Source organism: Eurytemora carolleeae, unplaced genomic scaffold, assembly GCF_000591075.1.
Source record: "Eurytemora carolleeae unplaced genomic scaffold, Eaff_2.0 scaffold1188, whole genome shotgun sequence".
Classification (NCBI taxonomy): domain Eukaryota; kingdom Metazoa; phylum Arthropoda; class Copepoda; order Calanoida; family Temoridae; genus Eurytemora; species Eurytemora carolleeae.
In genome coordinates this window covers 75,333-98,936 of record NW_019397074.1, presented here as the reverse complement: position 1 = coordinate 98,936, position 23,604 = coordinate 75,333, and the positions used below count along the sequence as shown (strand labels likewise).

Below are 23,604 nucleotides of genomic sequence, written 5' to 3'. Positions count from 1 at the left end.
AGGAAACAAACCGCCGTTAAATTTATAAAAAACTGAAAATCTTTATGGTAGCCAGTACTGTCGAATTTTTGCCACAAACTCTGATTTTTAATCCCTATTTCTTAGCAACCCAATGTTGTAGACCTTAGATATTTCAAACTATGAATACTGTTAGTATCAAAGGTTTACTCCATTTAGTTGCAATAAGCTTTTTCCTTATAATATGAATATGTTGTATCAACATTTAAACTTAAAATCATTTAACTATATTTTTATTCTATTTCTCTAATATTTAGTTGAATATTGCAGTACTTTAAGATAAATGTCTGAGCTATTATGTAACACACAATATATTCTTATCATTTTTGAACACTGCTTTACAGCTCAACAGAAAACATGGAGAATATTTTACTTAAAGGGAGTGGTCGCAAAAAATAAAAGGGGATACAGGCTTACGGCGAAAAATAATCGCTTATCTTACTTCTATCTGTTGGACGTCTATAAGGAGAAAATTGTTAAAACGACTTCTACTAAAGAACGTATAGATATAGTCCATATAAATTCATAAATTTGCAATATACGACTCGTATCGTAAAAAAATCAATTTAATTTCAAACAAATCATTCAGATATTACATTTATAGTCATTGATTATTTTCGACCCATTCGTATATAGTTAATATTTAATATTGGTTTTGTATACAATGCACTTAAAACGCCGAAAAAGTAGGCCGCCAGATGTCTCAGCTCTCGATGCTTTGAATGATTACACGTGGCAGGAACACCTAGCGGAAAAAGTGTGCATTGTATTTAAAACAAATAACAAATATTATGAAATATATATAGAATTCGTCGAAAAATAATCGATGACTTTAGCTGTTGTGATATCTGAATGATTTGTTTGAAATTAAATTGATTATTTTACGATACAAGTCGTATCTTGCAGCTTTCTGAATTTGTATGGACGCTACGTTCTTCAGTATAAGTCGTTTTTAACAATTTTCTCCTTATAGACGCATAGAGATATAATTAAGATTAGTAGCGATCAAAAGCGATTATTTTTCGCCGTAAGGGATTTCATTTTTCGCGAGCGGCGCTCCCTTTAAAACATAAAATATGCAACTTCTCTCAAACCGTATCAATTTATCATTTCTTTTAAATTCTTCATAGAAATTTTTTTGCTTAAAACAAATAAGGACACGTGGATATTTTTTCACCGCACTCAAGGGACTAAACTTAATTATAAGTGACCCTACACACATTTAAAAAGAGTGACCTATCCGATTTACAACAGTACCCGGTTTAAACTCTCATGAGTAACATCAGAAAGCTCATGTCTTGAAAAGTGTTTAAGTCTCACAATTTCCGTGATTATCTTTTCAGCATAAATACGTAAGTTACTTTTACAGAGAACACCACAAATAAAGCGTAAATTTTCAGAAAGAAAGACTTTCACATTTATCTTTGATCAAAAAAAGGTTAAAAAGGTAGAGTTGTGAATCAGAAATATTATATCTACAATCCCAATTAAATATATCACGCAAATCTGCCCCTTTAGTAAAGTAAATTCAGCCTATATGAAGCATAAAGTCTGACCGCGTCAACATTGTTGCACCGGCTAGTCCTGTCCATAGAGCTAGGTATAGTACAAACTTGGACCGAAAAGGTTGACCCGGCTCGGAAATTCAAATATGCTACGCTTCCCGTGATATTAGATTGAAGAAATAAACTTAACGGAGTATTGGTATTGCTATCAGTTTGGGTATTGTGTGCACGTATTTCAAATAAGGAAAAATCCCATAAATCTTATTAACACTTCTCTTCTAACCTGAATGTCTCCTGAATGGTCGCCTCCGTCCTTTTTAGGAGACAACGGTGTACTCTGTAGGTAGGTCCCCTGAAATATAAATTTGATTATTCGGTGCTTCGCGTCCCCTTTCCTATAAAAAAGTTTAGCTTTTAACGGTTGCTCTAAAAGACGGTCGTTTTAAATCATTTTCAAATGTTGGCGGATTTAAAAAGATATTTTCCCGGAATTTTTTTCTTTAATTTGGATGTTTCATAAACTTTCCCTGGGGTCATGTGAGGTCCCACACAAAATTGGGGTCCGATCGGTTCAGCCGTTTTGACATTTATCGGTTACAAACAAACAAACAGGCAGACAAGCAAATTATATATATAAATATTTCAATATATAGAAATGCTCTTTGATGACGACCTTTAACATTTATAGAGATAAAATGAAAGTTATCAATCTATAAGGATGGTTGGGGCTGGGAGGGTTAAATGGGGGAGGGGGTGAGCTTGTGGTTTAATGGTCCTACGTCTTGTTTTTATTCTTCAACTAGTTGGATATGTTTATGCATATTTTTCAATGTAAGTTATTAAGGGTCGTTACATTTTTCTTCAAATCAATAAATTATAGATTGAGATGGATAATCAAACATTTTTAAGCTAAATTATTTTCTGGAATCCAGATATATGTTAGAGCAATCATTTTTTAAGATTTTCAAAATAATTGAAATTATTTTTAAAAGCTTGTTATCCAAACTAAGTTTTCGGTGCGTACTTTAAGATAGATGGATAAGATAGATTATTTATTTATGATATATAACAAAAACATACAAAACACAGTGTTTCAGGAGAAAATATTTAAAAACCTCTAAAAGTAGGGGTTGTGGGAATATTTAGTAATATGCAGTACACGGACCGAAGAAATAGTTGGTTTTAGCTGAGAATATCTTAGTTAAGAGCTTTATATCTTTAAATTACCAATTTGAGAACTTTTTTATTAAAGGTTTCCTAACGTTAAAAACTCAGGTGTTTTTTCGTGTGTATACATATTTTTGTCCATGATTAGCTGAGCAAAATATGATAAAAATTCTTCCTATACAGTTTTTGATTCATGAATTTATTTCAGCTAATGTAATAGTACATTCATAATTAAACGGTTTTTTATAAAAATATGTATTCCAATAAGGCAAAAAAAGGGTTGTGAAAGCAAATGCAATTTTGTTAATAATTTTTTATTAATCTGTTATCTCTTTTATTATTTTCTAATTATACAAATTTTTGAAATTAAATTTCAAAAATTTGTATAATTAGAAAATAATAAAATAGATAACAGATAACTAATTTTTTTTCAATTTACTTTTATAATTTAAATGAAAATCAATTAGACTGATCAAAAAAAATTAATATTAAAAAAAGAAAATATTTTCAAATTTTCCATATTTTAAATTGTTTTGTTTTTTGGATAAAAGAACATGATTCCTTGCCACAAACATTTCTAATCCCTATATATTTGCAATCCAATGAAACAATGAGCTTTGTTAAATAAAATATTCTAAATTTGAAATATCAAAGATTTACACCATCTGGTTTTAAAGATATTAGAGATTAGAAATTTTGAGTTTGTGGCAAAGACTTAATTCCTCGTGCTTAGTAGTAAACTCTTATTAAAGAGAACTATAATATATATACTGGTTGTATTTAAAAAAAAGCATTTTAAATACTAAACCTTATTATTAAAAGGTGTTTCCATGGCAGTAAGTACAATTTCAATTAATGGGGGTGGGGTCCCCGTTGAAACATTTTAATAGCTTTTTCATCCACTAAATGTCGTATTGCACTAAACTCACTACACTCTCTAAAATGCCAGTTTAAAAATTCAAACTTCTATATATGTCATTTATTTTTAAAAATCCTCAATTCTATCATTGAAAATGCACATTTATTTCATTCTGTTGTTTAAAACGTAAAACTAAATTATTATTTTTGAAAATCTTTGGAAAAGAGACAGAGCACATTTTATATATTTAATCCCTGTTTACTTAGAGAAGGGGCCCCGCTCTTTCAAGAAGAGAAGGCCCCTTCTGAGTATTGAGAGCTCCGACTCCTAGCTCTGCTCTTTCGAGAGCAAAATCCTGAACTCAGGAACTTCACTTCACCACAAATCACCTTCGGACAAAGACCGCTTTTTTATTGTTCACAATTTCACAATTTAAAAAGTAATTATGTATGTCCGCAATGGTATTAATTCTTCGATGCAAAACATTACATCAAATACGACCAATCCTCGAAATAATGATTTCCATGACTTTAACTTTTTTGCCTTCTTCTACATGTTGATAACCCTGTTGGTTTCGAACTTAAGCTCTAGTACTATCCGAGGTTATCGTAGATCCCTCCCGTACCTCAGGATCAACCTCATTCTTCTTCTGAACTGTCTTCTTGTGGAGATCTTCAACACCTTCGTCACGTTTGGGGTAATGATAATAACTAATAATATAATAATATAATAATATAATAATGTAAAAACTAACAATATTTTTCCCAAGCTGCATCTTTTAATGATAAAGAATGTAAAGCTCTCTCTTTGTGGGTATCCCAGTACTTTGTTATTAGCAAGCACTTTTAGGAGAAGGCAAACTCAAAAAACATTTTCTACCAGTCAGATAGCTTTCGATATTTTTTTTTTAAAACTTGATTTTTCTATGAAAAAGAGGCTACTCAACTTTAATGTTAATTTGGTTGCTTTTGTTTTAGTAGAGAAAATTTAAAAATCATTTATAACTACTTAAGAATCATATCATACAACACCTCGATTAGTCTGGGCCTCTCTATATTGTTAGAAAAAATCTATGAACTTGTTACAAATAGCTATTAGGAAAGATACATCTTTCTTTCAGAGTAGTTTTAAGACTGTGTACTTTATTAATCTACTGGTCATGGTCAGCTGAAAAAATTTAATGGATAGACATGTCAAGAAAAAAATGTCCACACACAAATTTAAACATCCCTGAGCCAAATGAATATGTAAAATTGTACAGTATACATTATACCCAAGTACAATGCTGAGGTTAATTTTATACAAAGATCCAGTTTTTCAATAATAGATTATCATGTCATATAACAAAGACTACATTTAATCTAATAGTCGTCTCTGTATTTTACTTTTTATTGGAGAGCCCCTGAGTTTCAATAGGGACCCCAAAAATTCATTGGAGACCCCAAGATTTTCCTTGGAGACAACCCAGAATTTTATTGGAGACCCCAAGATTTTCATATGGGGGTCTCCAACAAAAATGTTGTGGTCTCCAATGTATTTGGATCTCAAAGGAAAATCTGGGGATTTCTAACAAGAATCAGCAAGACATCCATTAAGGTCTCCAATGAGAAGGGGTCTCCATGATAGTTCTCCAATAGTGAAGATTTTTTCCAAAATCTTATGGAAATAATAAATAATTAATTTTTTTGTCAAATCATTAGTGTTTCACTTAAAGTTCATTTCGTAATAACAATAAAATTGAGGAAATGATGTTGTATTAAAAAACAGCCCTAACTGCAGTTTAAGTTATTTGCCGCCAAGCCAATACGGTAAAACTCCGGCTTCAAATTTAGAGCTGGTATGTAAACATTCCGTAATATTTACAGCACTTAGACCTGACCAGCCAAACTCTAGCGTACTTGTCATGATAATAAAAAGCCATATTTTTAGTGTTGTACTACCATGTGGAGTGCAATCAGCCTGCTACCTCTGTGGGCTGCCCATCTTGTGGAAATAGGGGATTTTTTGTTGATAAATCTCTCATTGTGTCTAGCTGCAGCAATCTCCTGTGCCAGACTTCTGATGATTATAAAGGTGTAAATTCAAAATTTTTTAAAAATTCTTGCCAAAATCTATATTATTGAAGCAGTTGAACAATTATTTTTCAAAAAGATACAATATATTTTAGTCTTAAATTAAAAGCAAAATTCCAGGTCTTTAATCATTATAGCTACTTCAAATTGTCAAGGATGAATTTTTCTTTTGTTTGTAGTTTGAAAAAATGATTGAGTATGAACCAGAAGAGGTCTCTCGAAAACTGCTCTGTGTTCTAAGTCTCATTGTGGCTCTTGCAACAAGTTATCCGTCCTACTCTGCAATAACAACTGGTACAACGATTGGTACAACACAACTGTCACTCAGTGTTATGGATTAAAGAATGTTTGAATTTCTAAAGGAGGGGGGGGGGGGTTTCTGAAACAAAGAACTGATATTTCATACAAAATAAAATTCAAAGCGCCTTGAAACCCTTCAAATTTCTTTATTTTAAATGATTTACAGGACACGTGGCACCCCATGTTTCCTTCTACACTGGACTAGAAGCTTCTAGAACAATCAACCCACATCTCATTGTCACATGTCTTATCGGTTTTATTTGCATCATTTCAGCTTCAGGACAGTTCTTCTACGGAAAGTACTACCTCAACAAGTTCCACAAAACAAGGGAAACAATTGAACAAAACAATTTGTCAATCTAAAACTTTAATCTGAATTTAAACATTTCCATATTTACATCCAAAATAAGCAAAAGAAATAGGATGAACGTTTAAAAAAAAAAAGTAGGAATACGCCTTAAAGACTGGGTGTTGTTCCTGGGGAACAATTGTTCTTTTAAGGGAACGAAGGAAATGGGACAAAGGGAACAGAATAAAATGTAATGAACTTATTAAAAAAGACAGCCCTAGATATGTAGACCTCACTTCTTTTGTTTTCTATACAGTCAGAGATCTGAGAATGAAGACTCCTCTAAAAACATTGTAAATCTGAAATCCGTTTTTCTTACGGTCGTCATCACAAGTATAGTTGGAGTAACAGCTATACTTATTCGAAATTTTGAACAGCGTCGCATTCCCTTCAATATAATCATCACTGTCACCATGTTTGCTCTCTATCTGGTAAAATTTGCACAAGCTCGGCCAATTCAAGAATTCTTTTGGCACAAACTGGCACAGAACAGTTTAAACTTCAAGGAAACCTTTCTTGTCATAAAATCCAGACTCTTGAATATCAGGAAGAATAAAGTTGGAATACAATAAAACATTAAGCAAAGCAAATGGATTCATCCCGTTATGAAATGCTCCATCAATTTTCAAGTGTTGCAAAGTGTTAGGCTTTGATTTTACAGCTCTAACTCACTTGTGCTTATCTGTAATCATAAACATGCACAATGCATATTGCACATTAAAAACTTGTTTTTATCTTTAGCATTTAAGAAGTTATTGACAAAATTCTAATCGAGTTTTGAGTTAGAGCTTGCAACCTTTAAATCACAGTGAATGAAAACTAACAAGAACCCCACAGATATAGAAATGATGGGACCAAGCTAGAGAATATCTTCTATGTAATAAACAGCCAATCATATATGGTTATAACATTTGTTTTGTAATTTTGTATTGTATGATTTGTATTTGTTCTAATTACTTATGTGATTAAAATGTTCAAAAATATTTGCTATTTATTTCTTTTTAGTATCGTTTATCAACTAATTTCATGTTTAAACAGTTTTAGATGGAAAAGGTTATAACTTACAAGAGCCTAAATATATATTTTTTCAAATTAAAATTTTTAATGCTGAATAAATTTTATATTTTTTACCACTGTTGGACGCATAAGTGTCACCAGGGAGAGGAGAGGGGTGGTGCATATTTCAAGAACAGAGATTAGAATAGAAGGGAGATAAGTATATCCCTCGGTATGAATTTGTTCAGTCCCTTTGAGGAGTTCAAAGTGTACAATTCATCGGAATGTTAACAAATTATATGCAGTACATTACAATAATGTACAGTATATGACCCGCGGCCATATCTGTTACATTTTCTTCTTTTTATAAAGTTTAGGCTGAAATGAACTCGGTAATGTATGAGTATGATAGGTTGTCAGAGAATTATATTAGAGAAAATTAAATAATTTTTAAGAACATTTTTTTCAATAAAAGATGTTTCAGGGCCCAAGAGATTATAAAGCACAAATGTGTGTGTGAAAACAGTACAACAAAATGGCGGTTTTACACATTTTTCGAATTAATTCCACTCTGTACGATGGAATTGGCCAGAAAGAAGTAATCTCTTTCACCTAATTTTTTAATCACCGTAAAATCTTGCTTCTGAGATTTTAATTTAATGCATTTTTAACACAGTATTTGACATTTATCAGGGTTTCATGGCATGTATATTGGCTTATACTAAATTTTCAATTTGTTTTCAGATTGGCTTGATCAACAAAATTGAAGAACAAGGCATAGTTTATTTGAGCCGAATCTTAGATCCAATCTGCCAATTTAATGACTAAATTTTATGATTAGAGTGTAGATACTATATAGGCGGACTGCCTGCTTACTGAAAATTACCTCACCCTGGCCAAAGTAATATCTATCTCCATTTAAAAGATATTTTCAGAAAACCTTTACAGTGTTTAGATTTTTTGTATTTGCCAACTCGAGTTCGACATCTACAACAAAACTAATAAGATGCCTAGAAAGAAGTAATATATAAGTAATTAAAGTTTCATCTCAATTAAAGATACCTAAGTGTTATGATTTTAATGGGGAAAATGGTAATTCTCTGGGGGCAGGGGAAGTCAGGGGGCATTGCTACCCAGTATGCTTGCAATATGAGCCGTACATTTCAAACTAACATAATTTAAGTTATTATTACGTTCATTAATGATGTGATATATAAGGAGTTTAATAAATAACTTTAAGAGGAAAATGCCGCAAACATCTTTAAAATTCAAAAATGTAATTTTATTTCTAGCGCTTTATGTGGCATATTTATAGATTTATTTTCGAAACTGAGGAGCAATAAAGAAAACCTTAAGAATATTGTACACCATAGGACCATGAACAGAGATTAATATGGTCTTTTTTCTAAGAAATAAAAGATTTAATGCTATCGTTTTTATTTCTGATTACAAATTTTGGTATTGGAGATTACAAGTTGAGGAGCGCGCATTCCAAAAAAAACACATTTGGGTGGCTGTGATTACCAATTGAGGACTTCTGCACTCCCCCCCTCGAACAATTAAAAGGAAAGAAACTTTAATTAATGCTATGCTAGATTAATATTTGATAACTGGAAAATATGAAAAAATGTAATATAAATAACAAAAAAGCTTTGTTTTCTGAATAATTAAAAAAATCCATGATTTTTCAATTAAAGTATTGAAAATTAAGGTGTAGTAAAAATCGAATAGACAGTCAAGAATGTTTGAAAATATTGACATGATACAAATACCAAATAAATATCTAAAAAAGCTTACATAGTTGAGAATTCCTAAAAATACTTACATAGTCGAGAATATCTAAAATACTTACATAGTCGAGAATATCTAAAATACTTACATAGTCGAGAATATCTAAAAATACTTACATAGTCGAGAATAGTGTGATTTTCCCTTGGATTGACGGATTCCATGGGAGACAGAAGCTCGTTGTTAAAATTAGATTGTCCGTTTTGTTGACCATTTAGCAGGTTAAAATCTACAAAATATATTTTAGGATTTTTATTTTGGAATGGTTTGTATACACTGATAGATACAGGGTTACCCACAAAGAGTGAGACTTCAATTTGAATGATTTGACTGGAATAGTGAACCAATAAATTCTGTGAAGGATCGTCTCTGAATTCTCATTGATTGACGGTAAACCCGTACTTTACCCCTGTACCGTATACAGGTTAACTCTGTCCAGTGTATGGTTTAACTCTGTCCAGTGTACGGTTTACCTCTGCACTGTGTACGGTTTACCTCTGTATAGTGTACGGTTTACCTCTGTAAAGTGTACAGTTCACCTTTATACAGACAGTGTACGGTTTACCTCTATACTGTGTACGGTTTTCCTAATTACTTTGTGCTGTTTACCTCTGTCCAGTGTACGGTTTACCTCTATACTGTGTACGTTTTACCTCTGTACTGTGTACGGTTTACCTCTGTACTGTGTACGGTTTACCTCTGTACTGTGTACGGTTTACCTCTGTACTGTGTACGGATGGAAAGCTGGGATTTGTCTATGCTTGGTCTCTTTGGTGTTGGTGTGAACAGGAATTTATGAATACTGGGAATAAAAAAATAAAATATAGAAATTAGATTTTTTCATTGATGAAAAATATCTTGATTTAAAAATGAAATTAAATAGATGTAGATTGCCGGTGAAATTATAACGCTGTATTCATGAAGAGGAGGAGGAAGCAAGTTAATTCTTGGAACCGTTCACTTATTTGGGTAATTTTGGTCGGGGTAAACAAAATAGCTTATTAGCTATTGATTAGTATTGGTCTTATTTTTTAAAGACAACTACAGTGGCTGGAGAAAAGCCGATTTTGCATCCAGAATTCGTGCGCAAAGGAACGGTCCCTAATTGATATATACACTATTTAATATTTTTTGTCTATGTCACGGATAAAAAAATGTCAAATATAAGATTAAACTGTAGTATCTAATAGCTAATTGTAAATTTCATCATTTTTGAATTTCTTTTTTTTACTTTCTTTTTATAACATAACACTTTTTTAGTGCATTAGAATTTGGTTTTGCTTCTCTGTAAAAAGCTGAAATTCAGCTGCTGAATAGAACGCGGCATGAAAAATGAAAGGTTGCGCGCATACGGGAACGGGATTAAAAATTGTAATTGGGTAGTTAGTAAATTAGACAACTGATGTGGTTCGGACTAGAGATTGATGTGGTTGGCCTTCCTCCCCTCCTCAGACAGTTTTAAAAACTATTTCGGATTACTCACAAATGCAGCATTGCAAGCAAGATGTATATTTTATTTACATCGAACGCAGAGTTGAATCTACAAACCGAAATCGATTGTTGTAGAGAACGTCGTCCTTGTATGTACATTTTACACGTTTTATTGAATCTACAAACCAAATCGATTGTTGTAGAGAACGTCGTCTATGTATATACATTTTACACGTTTTAATACAAAAAACGTAAATTTATTGCTAACTCAAATATCAAAAGTTTTCACATTTTAGTCCGTAATAGCTAATGCATAATGGCTTTGAAATATGATAAATTAAAATTTTTTTGACTGTTTTTGCTGAAAAACGCCTAGTATAGTGTTTCAGACATTTCAGAATTCTGAACGAAAAATCGGCTTTTTTTCCGGCCACAGTTGTCTTTGAAAAGTAAGGCTAATATCCATTAACATCTAATAGGTTGTTTAGTTTACCATGAAATTAACCTAATAAGTGAACGGTCCCTTTAACTACTTTTCAAAAATATTTTGATTTAAACCAATTTTCATATCTGATTCTTTCAATTAAAAAAATATGCACTAAAATAAGATTTTTTAAGAAACGGGGGGGGATGGTGGTTCCACCCCTTAAAAACAATTTATTGTATCCTCCCTGTTACTGGTGTGAGTACCGACTAATGTAAATCTTCCAAAAGACCTGAAATATTTGATATTAGTTGAGATTAGTAGAGATTAGTAGAGATTAGAAGAGATTAATAAAGATTAGTAGAGATTAGTAGAGATTAGTAGAGATTAGTAGAGATTAGTAGAGATTAATAGAGATTAGTAGAGATTAATAGAGATTAGTAGAGATTAGTAGAGATCAGAAGAGATTAATAGAGATTAGTAGAGATTAATAAAGATTAATGAAAATCGTATACTTGTAATCTACTTCTAATCACCATGGAGCGTACATACTGTAAAGTTCATTTCTTGTACAGTATTTATTTTCAATGCGCTGTACAGTGTAGAGCTTTTCTACCTGCAGTCTACCACCCTAATATATTTCTTCCTGCAGTCTACCACTCTAATATATTTATCTACCTGCAGTCTACCACTCTAATATATTTATCTACCTGCAGTCTACCACTCTAATATATTTATCTACCTGCAGTCTACCACTCTAATATATTGCCTACCACTCTAATATATTTATCTACCTGCAGTCTACCACTCTAATATGTTTATCTACCTGCAGTCTACCACTCTAATATATTAATCTAACTGCAGCCTACCACTCTAATATATTTATCTACCTGCAGTCTACCACTCTAATATGTTTATCTACCTGCAGTCCACCACCATGTTTATCTACCTGCAGTCTACTACTCTAATATATTTATCTACCTGCAGTCTACCACTCTAATATGTTTATCTACCTGCAATCTACCACTCTAATATGTTTATCTACTTGCAGAATACCACTCTAATATGTTTATCCACCTGCAGTCTACCACTCTAATATGTTTATCTACCTGCAGTCTTCCGTCCTAATATCTTTATCTACCTGCAGTCTACCACCGTTTTTATCTAAGTGCAGTCTACCACTCTAATATATTTATCTACCTGCAGTCTTCCACTCTAATATATTCATCTACCTGCAGTCTACCACCCTAATATGTTTATCTACCTGCAGTCTACCACTCTAATATGTTTATCTACCTGCAGTCTACCACTCCAAAATGTTTATCTACCTGCAGTCTACCACCATGTTTATCTACCTGCAGTCTACCACTCTAATATGTGTATCTACCTGCGGTCTACCACCCTAATGTGTTTATCTACCTGCAGTCTACCACTCTAATATGATTATCTACCTGCAGTGTACCACTCTAATATGTTTATCTACCTGCAGTCTACCACCCTAATATGTGTATCTACCTACAGTCTACCACTCTAATAGTAAGGGGTGGACAGTATAGTTCTTGTTCTGGAAGCTCTATATCAATATGTTTCACCATCATTGAAAAATTTGGATTTTTCTTCGCGTTCAGAATCAGAGAGCTCTAAACAAATATTTTAAGCTTTATTAATGATTTTTTCCAACATTTTAAATATTTGATTATTTTTTATTTTAACTACGATCAATTTATAGGAATCATACTTTTAAAATTTTTTTTTCAAAATTGAAAAAAACAAACAATTGTTTAAAACTGTTTGCATAAATTTAAAAATAAAAACTTTCAATACTAATTCTAATATTCTTCCAATTGTTGAAATTTAGTCACTAAATTTTCAAAAATACAAACAGTAGATGATGCCAGAGCATCAATGCTTACACATTTATTATTTTGGAACTTAGAACCATAAATAATGTTTTTGGGACGAACAGAAACCTCATTTATCAGGTTTGAACTTTTGGGAAATTATTGGATGGCCAATTCAGAACTGATTCATTCTACTTAAAATTTTCGATCCGAGGCAAAACGGCGCAAACGAATTTCTTTTATCTTGTTCGTACTTCGTAGCAAATTGTAATAACAAAAATATGCAACCTAGTTGTGTAAACTTGTTATAAATTGAACTTTACAACATTGGGTTGAAAATTGAAAAGATATGAGGATATGAAGATCAGAGTTTGTGGCAAAGAATCAATTTTTCTGTTTTTTTTATAGAAAAAGATACTAACAAAAATTGGTCCAGATTTAAGGCTCAGGCATTAACTAAAGATTTTTCACAACTCTGTGTAAATTTTTTATTTTTTATACCTGAATAACATGTCCTCCGCACTCTACATCTACCCTGGGCTTATCAACAGCAAGGAACTGAACCCTTTTCAGGTCTCGTAATCCCCAGAATAACACTTCAAATCTAGAATAATCCACAGAATAACGCTTCAAATCTAGAATAATCCACAGAATAACGCTTCAAATTTATAATAATCTCCAGAATAATACTTCAAATCTAGAATAGTCCTCAGAATAACACTTCAAATCTAGAATAATCCACAGAATAATACTTCAAATCTAGAATTATTCACAGAATAACGCTTCAAATCTATAATAATCCCCAAAATAACACTTAAAATCTAGAATAATCCCCAGAATAACACTTCAAATCTAGAATAATCCCCAGAATAATACTTCAAATCTAGAATAATCCCCAGAACTTTTTTATCAGAAATTTTTAAACCTTTATTTTAATGTATTTCAATTGAAAAAATACCATTAAAACTAGAACTCTTTCTGTAAAGATTTAATGGTATGTATACCGTACACTGCACCTAATTGTACAGTTATACCTGTATTTGACTAGTGTGGGTCGTATCTCTGGTGGTACAGGTAGGATTGGTCCCATATCCTGACCGGTCTGGGTAGCTTGACCCGGCCCGTCTTTAGGCTGAGGTAGACTGGGAAGCATATTTGTTGCATCACTAATTTCAAATAACTCGAAGGCAGCAAGTAGTTCACCTAGGCAAATTGGAAAATAAAAAATCTTTTTTAAAATTAATATATGCTCCTGAAAACCAATTAAATTGAAAGGACTTTAAAGGGAGTGACCGGCTGTGTAAGGTAGTTGAACTAAGTATGCAGTGTTGTGGAAAACTTCTTTCGGATTCATTTAAGGCATATTAAACTTTTTAAAGATCTGTAAATCCTGAGTTTGAATACAATAAACGTCAAAACAGCCGAACCAATCAAGCTTAAAAATGTTTGGCAACTCAAGTGACCTCAGGGGAGGTTTATGGATGTTAAGATGATTTTTTAAGATTTAGAAAATCCACGAAATTTTTTTTTTAATTCGCAAATAGAGCCACAATTAAAAATTGAAATAGCAGAAGGATGCTAAACGTCCTAAAAGCCTGGTTTCTGTAAAGTCCTAATACATAATAAGAATCCACAAATAAAACAGGTAAATATTCAAAATTTCTGATTATGTTTGTTTTAAATAGATTTATCATCAAATAATTTTATTTCTGTAGAGGGGCGGAGAAGGGGGGGGGGGGGGGGGCTAGGCCTCCTTGAAACCTGGTTAATATTAAACTTTTTCCATCATAAACTCATCCTTTTAGGTAATTGTAAGATCTAAAGGAAAACTTAAATGTTTAAATCTCTGCGAAGTTTGTGAAGTTGAAACACCGGGTTTAATCCTTCTCTTCTAGAGTTTCCATTAATTTTCTTTCTTTTCTTTTCTTAGTTTTTCTGTCATTTTTGATACTTTAAAGAGACTGTGAACAAATTGCATGTGATCCTCCATTGAAAAAGTTGGTTGTCTGCTTCAGTGCAGTACCCTTTGAACCTTTGTATACTTCAGTTTTCTAACTAAAAATGGCGTGAAAATTATAATTACAATTGAATATTCCGAAGATTTAAAATCCAAAGATTTTTTCCCATGAACTTTCTTTCTTTTCTTTTCTTAGTTTATCTGTCATTTTGATACTTTAAAGGGACTGTGAACAAATTTCATGTAGGGTACAATGAGTACTCACGCACGCAGCTGACTTCAATATTTTCTTGAATATCCCTTGCGAAGATTCAAAATCCAACGATTTTTTATAAAACTATAGTGTAATTTATCATTATTACTCACTTCATAGTGAATTTCATATTGAACAGGCTATAAAGTAATCATCGTGCTATAATGTTAAATTAGCTGTACATAATAGCACGTGTGCTATGAAGTTTTAATTGGTTCCCAGATTTTCTCCAAAAAATTTAGAATAACAAACGTTTCACCAAAGTACCTATTACACTATTATTTTGGCATGACGTGCTATAAAGTTTTTAGACTTAAATTTTCTCTATATCTCGAAGGTTCTCACCTTTTGTTAGATTTAAATCTAAAAAGGCTTGAACCTTCTCGATAAAGAGAAAATTTCTGTCCAAAACTTTTTAACACTGCGAACCAAAAATCAGTGTTATAAATAGTTATGATAAGATTATTTATTCTTTTCGACTGAAGTCTCTGATAATAAAAAAAGGATCAAATTGTCATCTTTTATCAGTTAAGGGTTAAAGGTACCGTTGTGAACAGGACATGCCACACTTGTGTGTTTATGTTTACCTGCTTCCTCAGTTCCTCTCAGTATCTGACACCATTCTAGGTTCGGGGGACGATATTCTACCTAAATTCAGGAATTCAATAATCTAATTTGATAGACAGATTGATTCATTTCAATAATTGATTGGTAGGTTTGATTACTGGATTAATTACTTTGAAAAATTGATTAATAAGTTGGAAAATTAATTATTTAGTTGGAAAAATTAATTAATTAGTTGGAAAAATTGATTAATTAGTTGGAAAAATTAATTTATTAGGTGGAAAAATTAATTAATTAGTTGGAAAACTTAAATAATTTGTTGGAAAAATTGATTAATTAGATTGGAAAATTTATTAATAAGTTTAGATAATTGATTGACAAAATTAAATAATTTATCTGATGAAAATTTATTGATTGATTTGATTTATGTATTTTTTAAAGCATAAATTGATTGTAGACTGTAACAGGCTTTCTGAATTTGGCTATTCAATTGACTGAATTGAATTATACTGTGTCTTTGTTTGTGTATGCGTATGTTTTGAAAAAACATCATCCTATTTTTATAAAAAAAAGTGTGGATTTATTATTTTTTTCGTATTTATTTATTTACACACAAAGCTATAACACTGTCAGTGTCTAGCTAACTACATTTAAAAATTTAAATTTTTTTTTGTCTAAAATCGAGGAAAAATATGAAACACAACGCCTGCATTATGCGAAAGTAACCTAAAAATAAAACATAGAAAATAGTTTTGAAATTTGTCAATTCGATGTCAATAAACTGTCATCAGCCCACTAGATTATTTATCAAATCTCTTTTATTTTCTCTGTGTTTCCTTTAACGAAAGTTTACAATAAATTTATTTTTTCTACTAATCGAATACATTTTTTTCTACTAATCGAATACATTTTTTCCCCCGAAATTTGCAAATTACTGGAAAAAGTCGTGATATATTTCATTATATAGCAACTACCACGCATCCCTGACCCTTTAGTAAAAGTAAATTTAGCCTAAAGTCTGACCGCGTCAACCTTGTTGCGCTGGATAGTCCTAAGTGTCTGCTTTATTTACCCAATGTCCGGGCGATACAGTACAAACTGGGACTGGAAAAGTTGACCCAGCTCGGAAATTCAAATGTACTACGGCTGCCTGTGCTACATGTCGAATAGCCCTACTATAGTACTGTTTTTTGAATATTTTTTAGGCCCTCCTTCCATTTAATGTCTGTTTGCCATCTGATGCTAGATTAACAAGGGAAATAAAAGAGAAAAAGTATTCTTTAATAAAAAGTCTAGGTAGAATTCCCCAGATGCAAGTGTATTTATATAATTATACATATATTATTCTTATCCAAATAATGGTTGCTAAGTATTCATTCTTTATATATTTAGAACCCCTCGACTCTCGAAAAATGAAAAGAAAAAATACCGTTAAAAAGAACTAAAACTAAAAAAGAGTTAATTGAAAAGTGTTATTTTGTTTTATCCTTGTAACGTCCCAATATGAGAAAGATTCTTCATTTTAACATAAAAATATATATTCCTTTTTTTGTTATTGAATCTTGAATTTTGATAGCATGAAATCTAATAAATTATCAATACCTATATGATTCTATCATTATTGGAAAGAAGTTTAGTCAGTTGAAAAATATTTATTACCTCTTCTGCTAGATGAATATGAGGCTTTGCTATAGATCTGCCCAAGAACTCAGCTTTTCCGACCTGAAAGAAGATTGTTCAAGATTGTATCTCTTTTTCAGTCCTTTTAATTCTCTTTTAATCTTTGCAAGGATTGCAAGGATTTTAAGAGAAACGAGGACAAAAAAATTGAGTCTTTGTCACAAACTCTGATTTTCTTATCCCTATATCTCTAGACCTTAGATATTCTAAATTATAAATTCTGTTATATCAACTAATCTAAGTTTGAAATATCAAAGATTTATAATCAGCAGGAATTAGAAAAATTTATGTTTGTGGCAAAGACTGAATTCCTTTGAAATATGGTTTTGATTTAGCTGCCATTTCAAATTCTTCATAAATTTCAACAAATTCTCCCCCCCCCAAAAAAAAAAGAAATATGAAAAGTTGAAAAGAATATTTGTACCTCCCCCCCCCCCCCCCCCCACACACAATAAATATTACTTTTATATTTGTAAAAAAAAAGTTTACTTTATCCTGATCATAAATCTCAATTATGACTTGAGGCGGGTTTTGTTTAATATCCTCTCTGCGTCCGTACACCAGTATCTCAGGGAACAGGAGGAGTTCGTCCCAGGTCGGGGATAACGTCTCATCGATCACCTAAACCATAGTGAATATGGTTTGTGCATATTTCACGTTGATGACACATTAAACAACTGGGTTCTGATAAATAGACAGCAGTTAGAAATCAAAAACCTTAGTTATGTTTTGTTAAAACGTTTTTCGTGAAGGAAATTGTGTACAGAAACCATATTCTTGGAAATTTAAGAGAGTATATATCGTTAATTTCCTTTTTTAAGGGTTTATTCATTTATGTAGATTTTAATGTAAGAATTAGAAAATGATATCTACAAAATTGACCCATTCAAGAAACCTGTGTTCCGAACCAGGTTTAATGACGATACCCCGTCTTAAATTTAGAGCTCTGATGTATTACAAAATTTAAAAAATTGATAACTTATTTTTGAAAATAAGAAATTATAATTATTTTGAAGTTTTACTAAGACGACATTTTAGGTCAGCAATATCTTAACATTAATATTTTTCAAAGCAAGATCAAAATTACTAAAGACCATTAAAAAACATTCTGCTTAGATTTCACTTTATGTTAAGGGGTTGCTTACAAGAATATTTCAATAATAATTGAGATTTCATAATTTATTAAAGGAATAGAGCCTTCGCCAAAAACTCAAATTTTCTAATCCCTATATCTTTGTAACCTGATATTTCATACTTAGATTAGTTGAATTCATAGTTTGAAATACCTAAGGTCTACGACATTGGGTTGCAAATATATTGGGATTAAAACATTTTAGTTTGTGGCAAAGACTTAATTCCTTTGATCTGCAGTGTTCTCCAATGATAATTCTCGCAAAAGGATCTGATAGTGTACCTGGGTTGATCTATAGTGTTCTCCAATGATAATTCTCGCAAGAGGATCGGATAGTTTACCTGGGTTGATATACAGTGTTCTCCGATAATAATTCTCGCAAAAGGATCGGATAGTTTACCTGGGTTGATCTACAGTGTTCTCCAATGATAGTTATCGCAAGAGGATCGGATAGTTTACCTGGGTTGATCTACAGTGTTCTCCAATGATAGTTATCGCAAAAGGATCGGATAGTTTACCTGGGTTGATCTACAGTGTTTTCCGATAATAATTCTCGCAAAAGGATCGGATAGTTTACCTGGGTTGATCTACAGTGGTCTCCGATAATAATTCTCGCAAAAGGATCTGATAGTTTACCTGGGTTGATCTACAGTGTTCTCCGATAATAATTCTCGCAAAAGGATCTGATAATCCAGAATTATCGGATCCAATCAAAGATCGTGCTTGGTAAACATTAGCTCGCATTTGGAAATACTACAATAAAATAAAGGTAAGTTATCATTATCGTTATTATTGTATTATGTTATTATTACAGTAATGTGATTACTGTGTCAATATCAAGTTTAGTTTTTGGCTTTAGTAAAACATAAATTTTTCTTAATTATAACAGAAAATAGAGAAATTCGATTGAATTGGGATTAAAAAGCAAAAAAATGTTAAAAATTTAACATTTTTTTGTAATTTGATAAATTTGGTGAGTCAGTTAGTTGAGTACATAGTTTTGTATGATTAGTTTAAAGATTGAAAGTAGTGGGTTTTGGAATGTTTATAAACTTACATGCTTTTCACTGTACTGTATATACAGAGGAGGGAGTAGAGCTGGTTTTTCTGCATTTAGTATCTCATTGGTCAGATGGAACCCAGGGGGTAATCCACTGAATAAAGATTAAAATAATTAGCAAATATTGTTATATAAAAAATAGCTGGCAGACTTTCCTCTTAGTTTAGATTGTTGTGATATGTGAATGTTGTGACATAAAAGAGCCAATTACTCCCATTACAGTTCAATTACACTTAAACTTACCATTTACACATCTTAATCTACTTAACTGCCCTGGGCTTACCAAGCTAAGCATGCGAAAAAGGTCTTAAATAGTTATAATTGACTATTTTTACAAGAGCTAGCTGATAACTTTATTTCAGAACCAAGTTTTCTGTAAAATATACGTACAAAGCTACTTTAAATATTTCACTAATTTATTTATATTACAAATGTAAACATTTTAAAAAGCTTAAGAAAGATATTTTGGTGATATTTTTCAGTCTCCCCCCCCNCCCTCTGGATATCTTTAAACATTTTTACCATTCTAAGCAAAGAGACCTAAACGATAGAGTCTATTTCAGAAACCTAAATTGTTTAACATTAAAATTTATCTAAAAAACGTTTTCTTCAAGGAAGTATATCTTTGTAATGATCAAGTTACCCTCCGCTTATACATCGGTATGCTTTAAACCCTTACCATCCATGTGGAAGATAGTGTCGGTTGTCTAGCTTAAACCTTTATCTTACCATTCATGTGGAAGATAGTGTTGTTTGTCTAGCTTAAACCCTTACCATTCATGTGGAAGATAGTGTCGGTTGTCTAGCTTAAACCCTTATCTTACCATTCATGTGGAAGATAGTGTCGGTTGTCTAGCTTAAACCCTTATCTTACCATTCATGTGGAAGATAGTGTCGGTTGTCTAGCTTAAACCCTTATCTTACCATTCATGTGGAAGATAGTGTCGGTTGTCTAGCTAAAACAGTGTTTTGTTCTGACAAGACCCTTAATTGTGTTTGTAGCAGAAATATGCAAGTAATGGCTATTTGGAAACGACAGTTTAAAAAATCTATATTCACAGTTAAAAAACATGGATATTTCAGTCATTCTTGTTGTGAAACTTATTCCAATAACTATTACATGTTGGCTGGTATATGGGTTACCCAATACCAACACAGGATAACATCACTTTAATGGCGACCTGAAACTCCTAAATGTGACGATCATAAGCTTTTAAAGCTGACGATCATAAGTAGGGATGTTAACGTTTTCATTTTTTTGAAAAACGATCTTTTTTTTCGTTTTCCTATCGTTTTTTGTTTCGTTTTTCGATCGTTTTAAAAACTATCGTTTTTTTATAAGTTTTTATAACGATTGTTTTTTAAATTATCGGAAAACGAAACAAAAAACGATAGGAAAACGAAAAAAACGATCGTTTAACGATATTTTCAAAAACGATTAACAACCCTAATCATAAGCTCTTAAATCTGACGATCATAAACTCTTAAATCTAACGATCATAAGGATAAATTTTGTCTCTTAGTTCATCCGAAATCTAGGGTATATTAGAGCTAACAAAATTACAGCTGCAACCCTTGAATCTAGTATGAATACGGTTCTACCAAATTGGACTGGGAATGACCTTAAATCCCTGTACTCTATTATTTCTGCTCCATGATTGACTATTTCCCCTCATATTATTCAAAATACGATTCAAAAAAGCAGATTCATCTACAGTCATAACCAGAAAACTCCGAAATAGGAAGACGACTTTATAGCAATACGTAAGTGTATTTGATGTTGTTAAAAATCAAAAAAAAATTATTAGACACTTATTCAATCACAAATCAAGTGAAAAGGGTCTGTTTACACTGAATAATTTCTGTTTCCTGTTCTCATTGGACTATCTAAAGTCATAATTTAAGTTTAAAAGTCGTCTTCCTATTCCAGAGTTTTCTGGTTATCAATGTATCTAGCTTGCAGTGGCAGGGATCGAATCATAACTCTGAGAATTTTTTCCCTGAAAGGCTTATAATCATAATTCTAAAGGCTTATAATTTGTAGCTTACCCTGTATGTAATAAAAAGATCAATATAGAACAAACTGACCAACTGACCAAACTGACCAACTGAAATCCAATCAAATGTCGGAAAAGTTTTGTCCCGTCAATTCTTCAAACAAAGGGAAAGAGTTGAAAATAAGCGTAGATTATTCTAGATGTCATGGGCATACTTTTTATCTTTTATACAATTTTTCAGATGTTTCTATGTTATTCTGGACATTGTTCTGAAAAGAACGTTTTTAACGTTTTTCCCGAGAATTTTAAGGAATGTTTTTTCCTGAAATAATTCTGTAATGTCCCGGAATTCCGGTACAGGCCATATTGCGGAAATTTCTGGTTTACAGGGAAAAAATTTAAGTTCAGGACCCTGTTTGATAAAGGAAATTAAAACAAATTTCAGAAAATAATACCGTATGTAAACCTTAAACCGGAATTCCAGTGAAACTCTTCTAATTGTTCTGTATTAAAGGGACTGTAAAGGAAAAATGAAAGGGGGTATAGCCTAAAACCTGAGAATCTCGGGAGCTGATTGAGACATATAAGACATCTATCTGATGTTCCTGTCTCGAGAAATTGATATAAAACTGTGTCAAAATTATACCAAAACGTATATATATGTAAGATTTTGTATAAGATTTGTAGTATTAAACAGATGATATTCAACAAATACGCAATTAATCTGAAAACAACGATATCCCAGAGGAGCCTGAGAAACTCAAGTTTGCTCCTATTATTATTTGAATTTAATAATTTTTCATTTTTAATAGATATAATTGATAATATTATTTATGCGTCCGGAACATGTCACCAGAACTCCAACGAATGGCAGTGCAGTATTATTGTCACATGTCTACGTCTTGTATCACATGACCAGTACACTGTACTGCCATTGGAGGGAGTTCTGGTCACGTGGTCCGTATATCTTACATATATACAATTTAGTATAATTTTGGCACAGTTTTATGTCGATTTCTCGAGACAGGAACATAAGATAGATGTCTTATCGTTCAACAACTCCTGAGATTCTCAGGTTTCAGCCTATAACCCCTTTAATTTTTCCTTTAAGCACAATTTGACCCATTAACATAATTGAGAAGTCTTGAGTTTGATACCTTGGGTAGCATTTCTTATGCTTGAGTAAACCAAGCCAGAGATAGATTTGAATCTTGGCCTGGATAACCCATCCTCCTGACCCGGATCCTCTGCGTCCAGCTAACTGAAATAGATAATATTTCTTTCCTTTAAACCATCTCAACTATTATATGCCAAGATAATAGTTTCAAATATACAGGGCACTATATATATATATGGTTTTTAATGCTGGGTTGAGCAGGTTTTGTTTTAGTTTGAATGCAGTGACGGTAAAGCAAAATGAAAATCTAAAACTATTTGGATCTTTTTATTAAAATTCTAATATTTTTCGTCATGCTTATGCCTTCAAAAAATGAAATCTTATCAGTTAACAAATCTCGTTTGCCAATTTTCATAACCAATGCATAATGCATTTTCCCTTGAAAAATAGACACTTCACACCAGAAAAAACTAAAGATGTACAGAGGGAAGACCTCATTATATCAATGTGTTGAGTTTTATTCTATTTGTACAAATTTTGTAGAATTAGAACTGACTTTCTTTGTGCATTGATTCGGTTTTTTTCTGATTGATATCATAATGCATAAAAGTATTTGTGGAATGAATATAATCAAAAATAATTACCCCAACTAATTAAAACATTAAGATAGAAGAATTCCTGGTTTTAATAATAAACTAAACATTACATAACTAAAAATATTGTTAAAATGCAAACACCAGGCCTACATAGTACATACTGATTAAGAAGATAATTGTTATATATTCTACCAAACAACATATTAAATATAGATCCACAAGACAAAATATCATGCTTGCTCCTTACAGTGCACCACAGTCCACCTAGGAAAATTTATCATTCTGTGCCACCGTTGATAGATGCCTTTATCTAAAAGAAGAGAATATATGCTGTGACTCCAGCTATTTAAAGTGCTTTTCAATTCACTCCCCCTGATCTATTAGTGTTTAAATGTGATGCAATAATTCAATATTAGTCGATATTATCTTAAGCATGCACACCAGATTACCAAATTATCTATCAACACATTCAAATTTTTCATGAAAAAAATTCACGAT

At 31.8% G+C, this 23,604-nt stretch overlaps 1 protein-coding gene across 1 annotated transcript in view; it reads right to left on the bottom strand.

The window, feature by feature from the left end:
- Window positions 1-23,604, bottom strand: part of LOC111711628 (otoferlin) — a gene marked incomplete at its 3' end in the record, with an annotated part of 74,158 nt that overhangs the window by 8,519 nt on the left and 42,035 nt on the right. The window contains exons 29-41 of the mRNA XM_023486019.1: window positions 22,551-22,654; window positions 19,394-19,490; window positions 18,973-19,089; window positions 17,694-17,825; window positions 17,184-17,246; window positions 15,548-15,608; window positions 13,785-13,953; window positions 13,252-13,354; window positions 12,425-12,549; window positions 11,157-11,201; window positions 9,774-9,856; window positions 9,174-9,283; window positions 1,807-1,875 (exon numbers count right to left, since the gene is read on the bottom strand). Coding sequence (XP_023341787.1) covers window positions 1,807-1,875; window positions 9,174-9,283; window positions 9,774-9,856; window positions 11,157-11,201; window positions 12,425-12,549; window positions 13,252-13,354; window positions 13,785-13,953; window positions 15,548-15,608; window positions 17,184-17,246; window positions 17,694-17,825; window positions 18,973-19,089; window positions 19,394-19,490; window positions 22,551-22,654 — 1,278 coding nt within the window. The remainder of the gene's footprint in view (window positions 1-1,806; window positions 1,876-9,173; window positions 9,284-9,773; window positions 9,857-11,156; window positions 11,202-12,424; window positions 12,550-13,251; window positions 13,355-13,784; window positions 13,954-15,547; window positions 15,609-17,183; window positions 17,247-17,693; window positions 17,826-18,972; window positions 19,090-19,393; window positions 19,491-22,550; window positions 22,655-23,604) is intronic.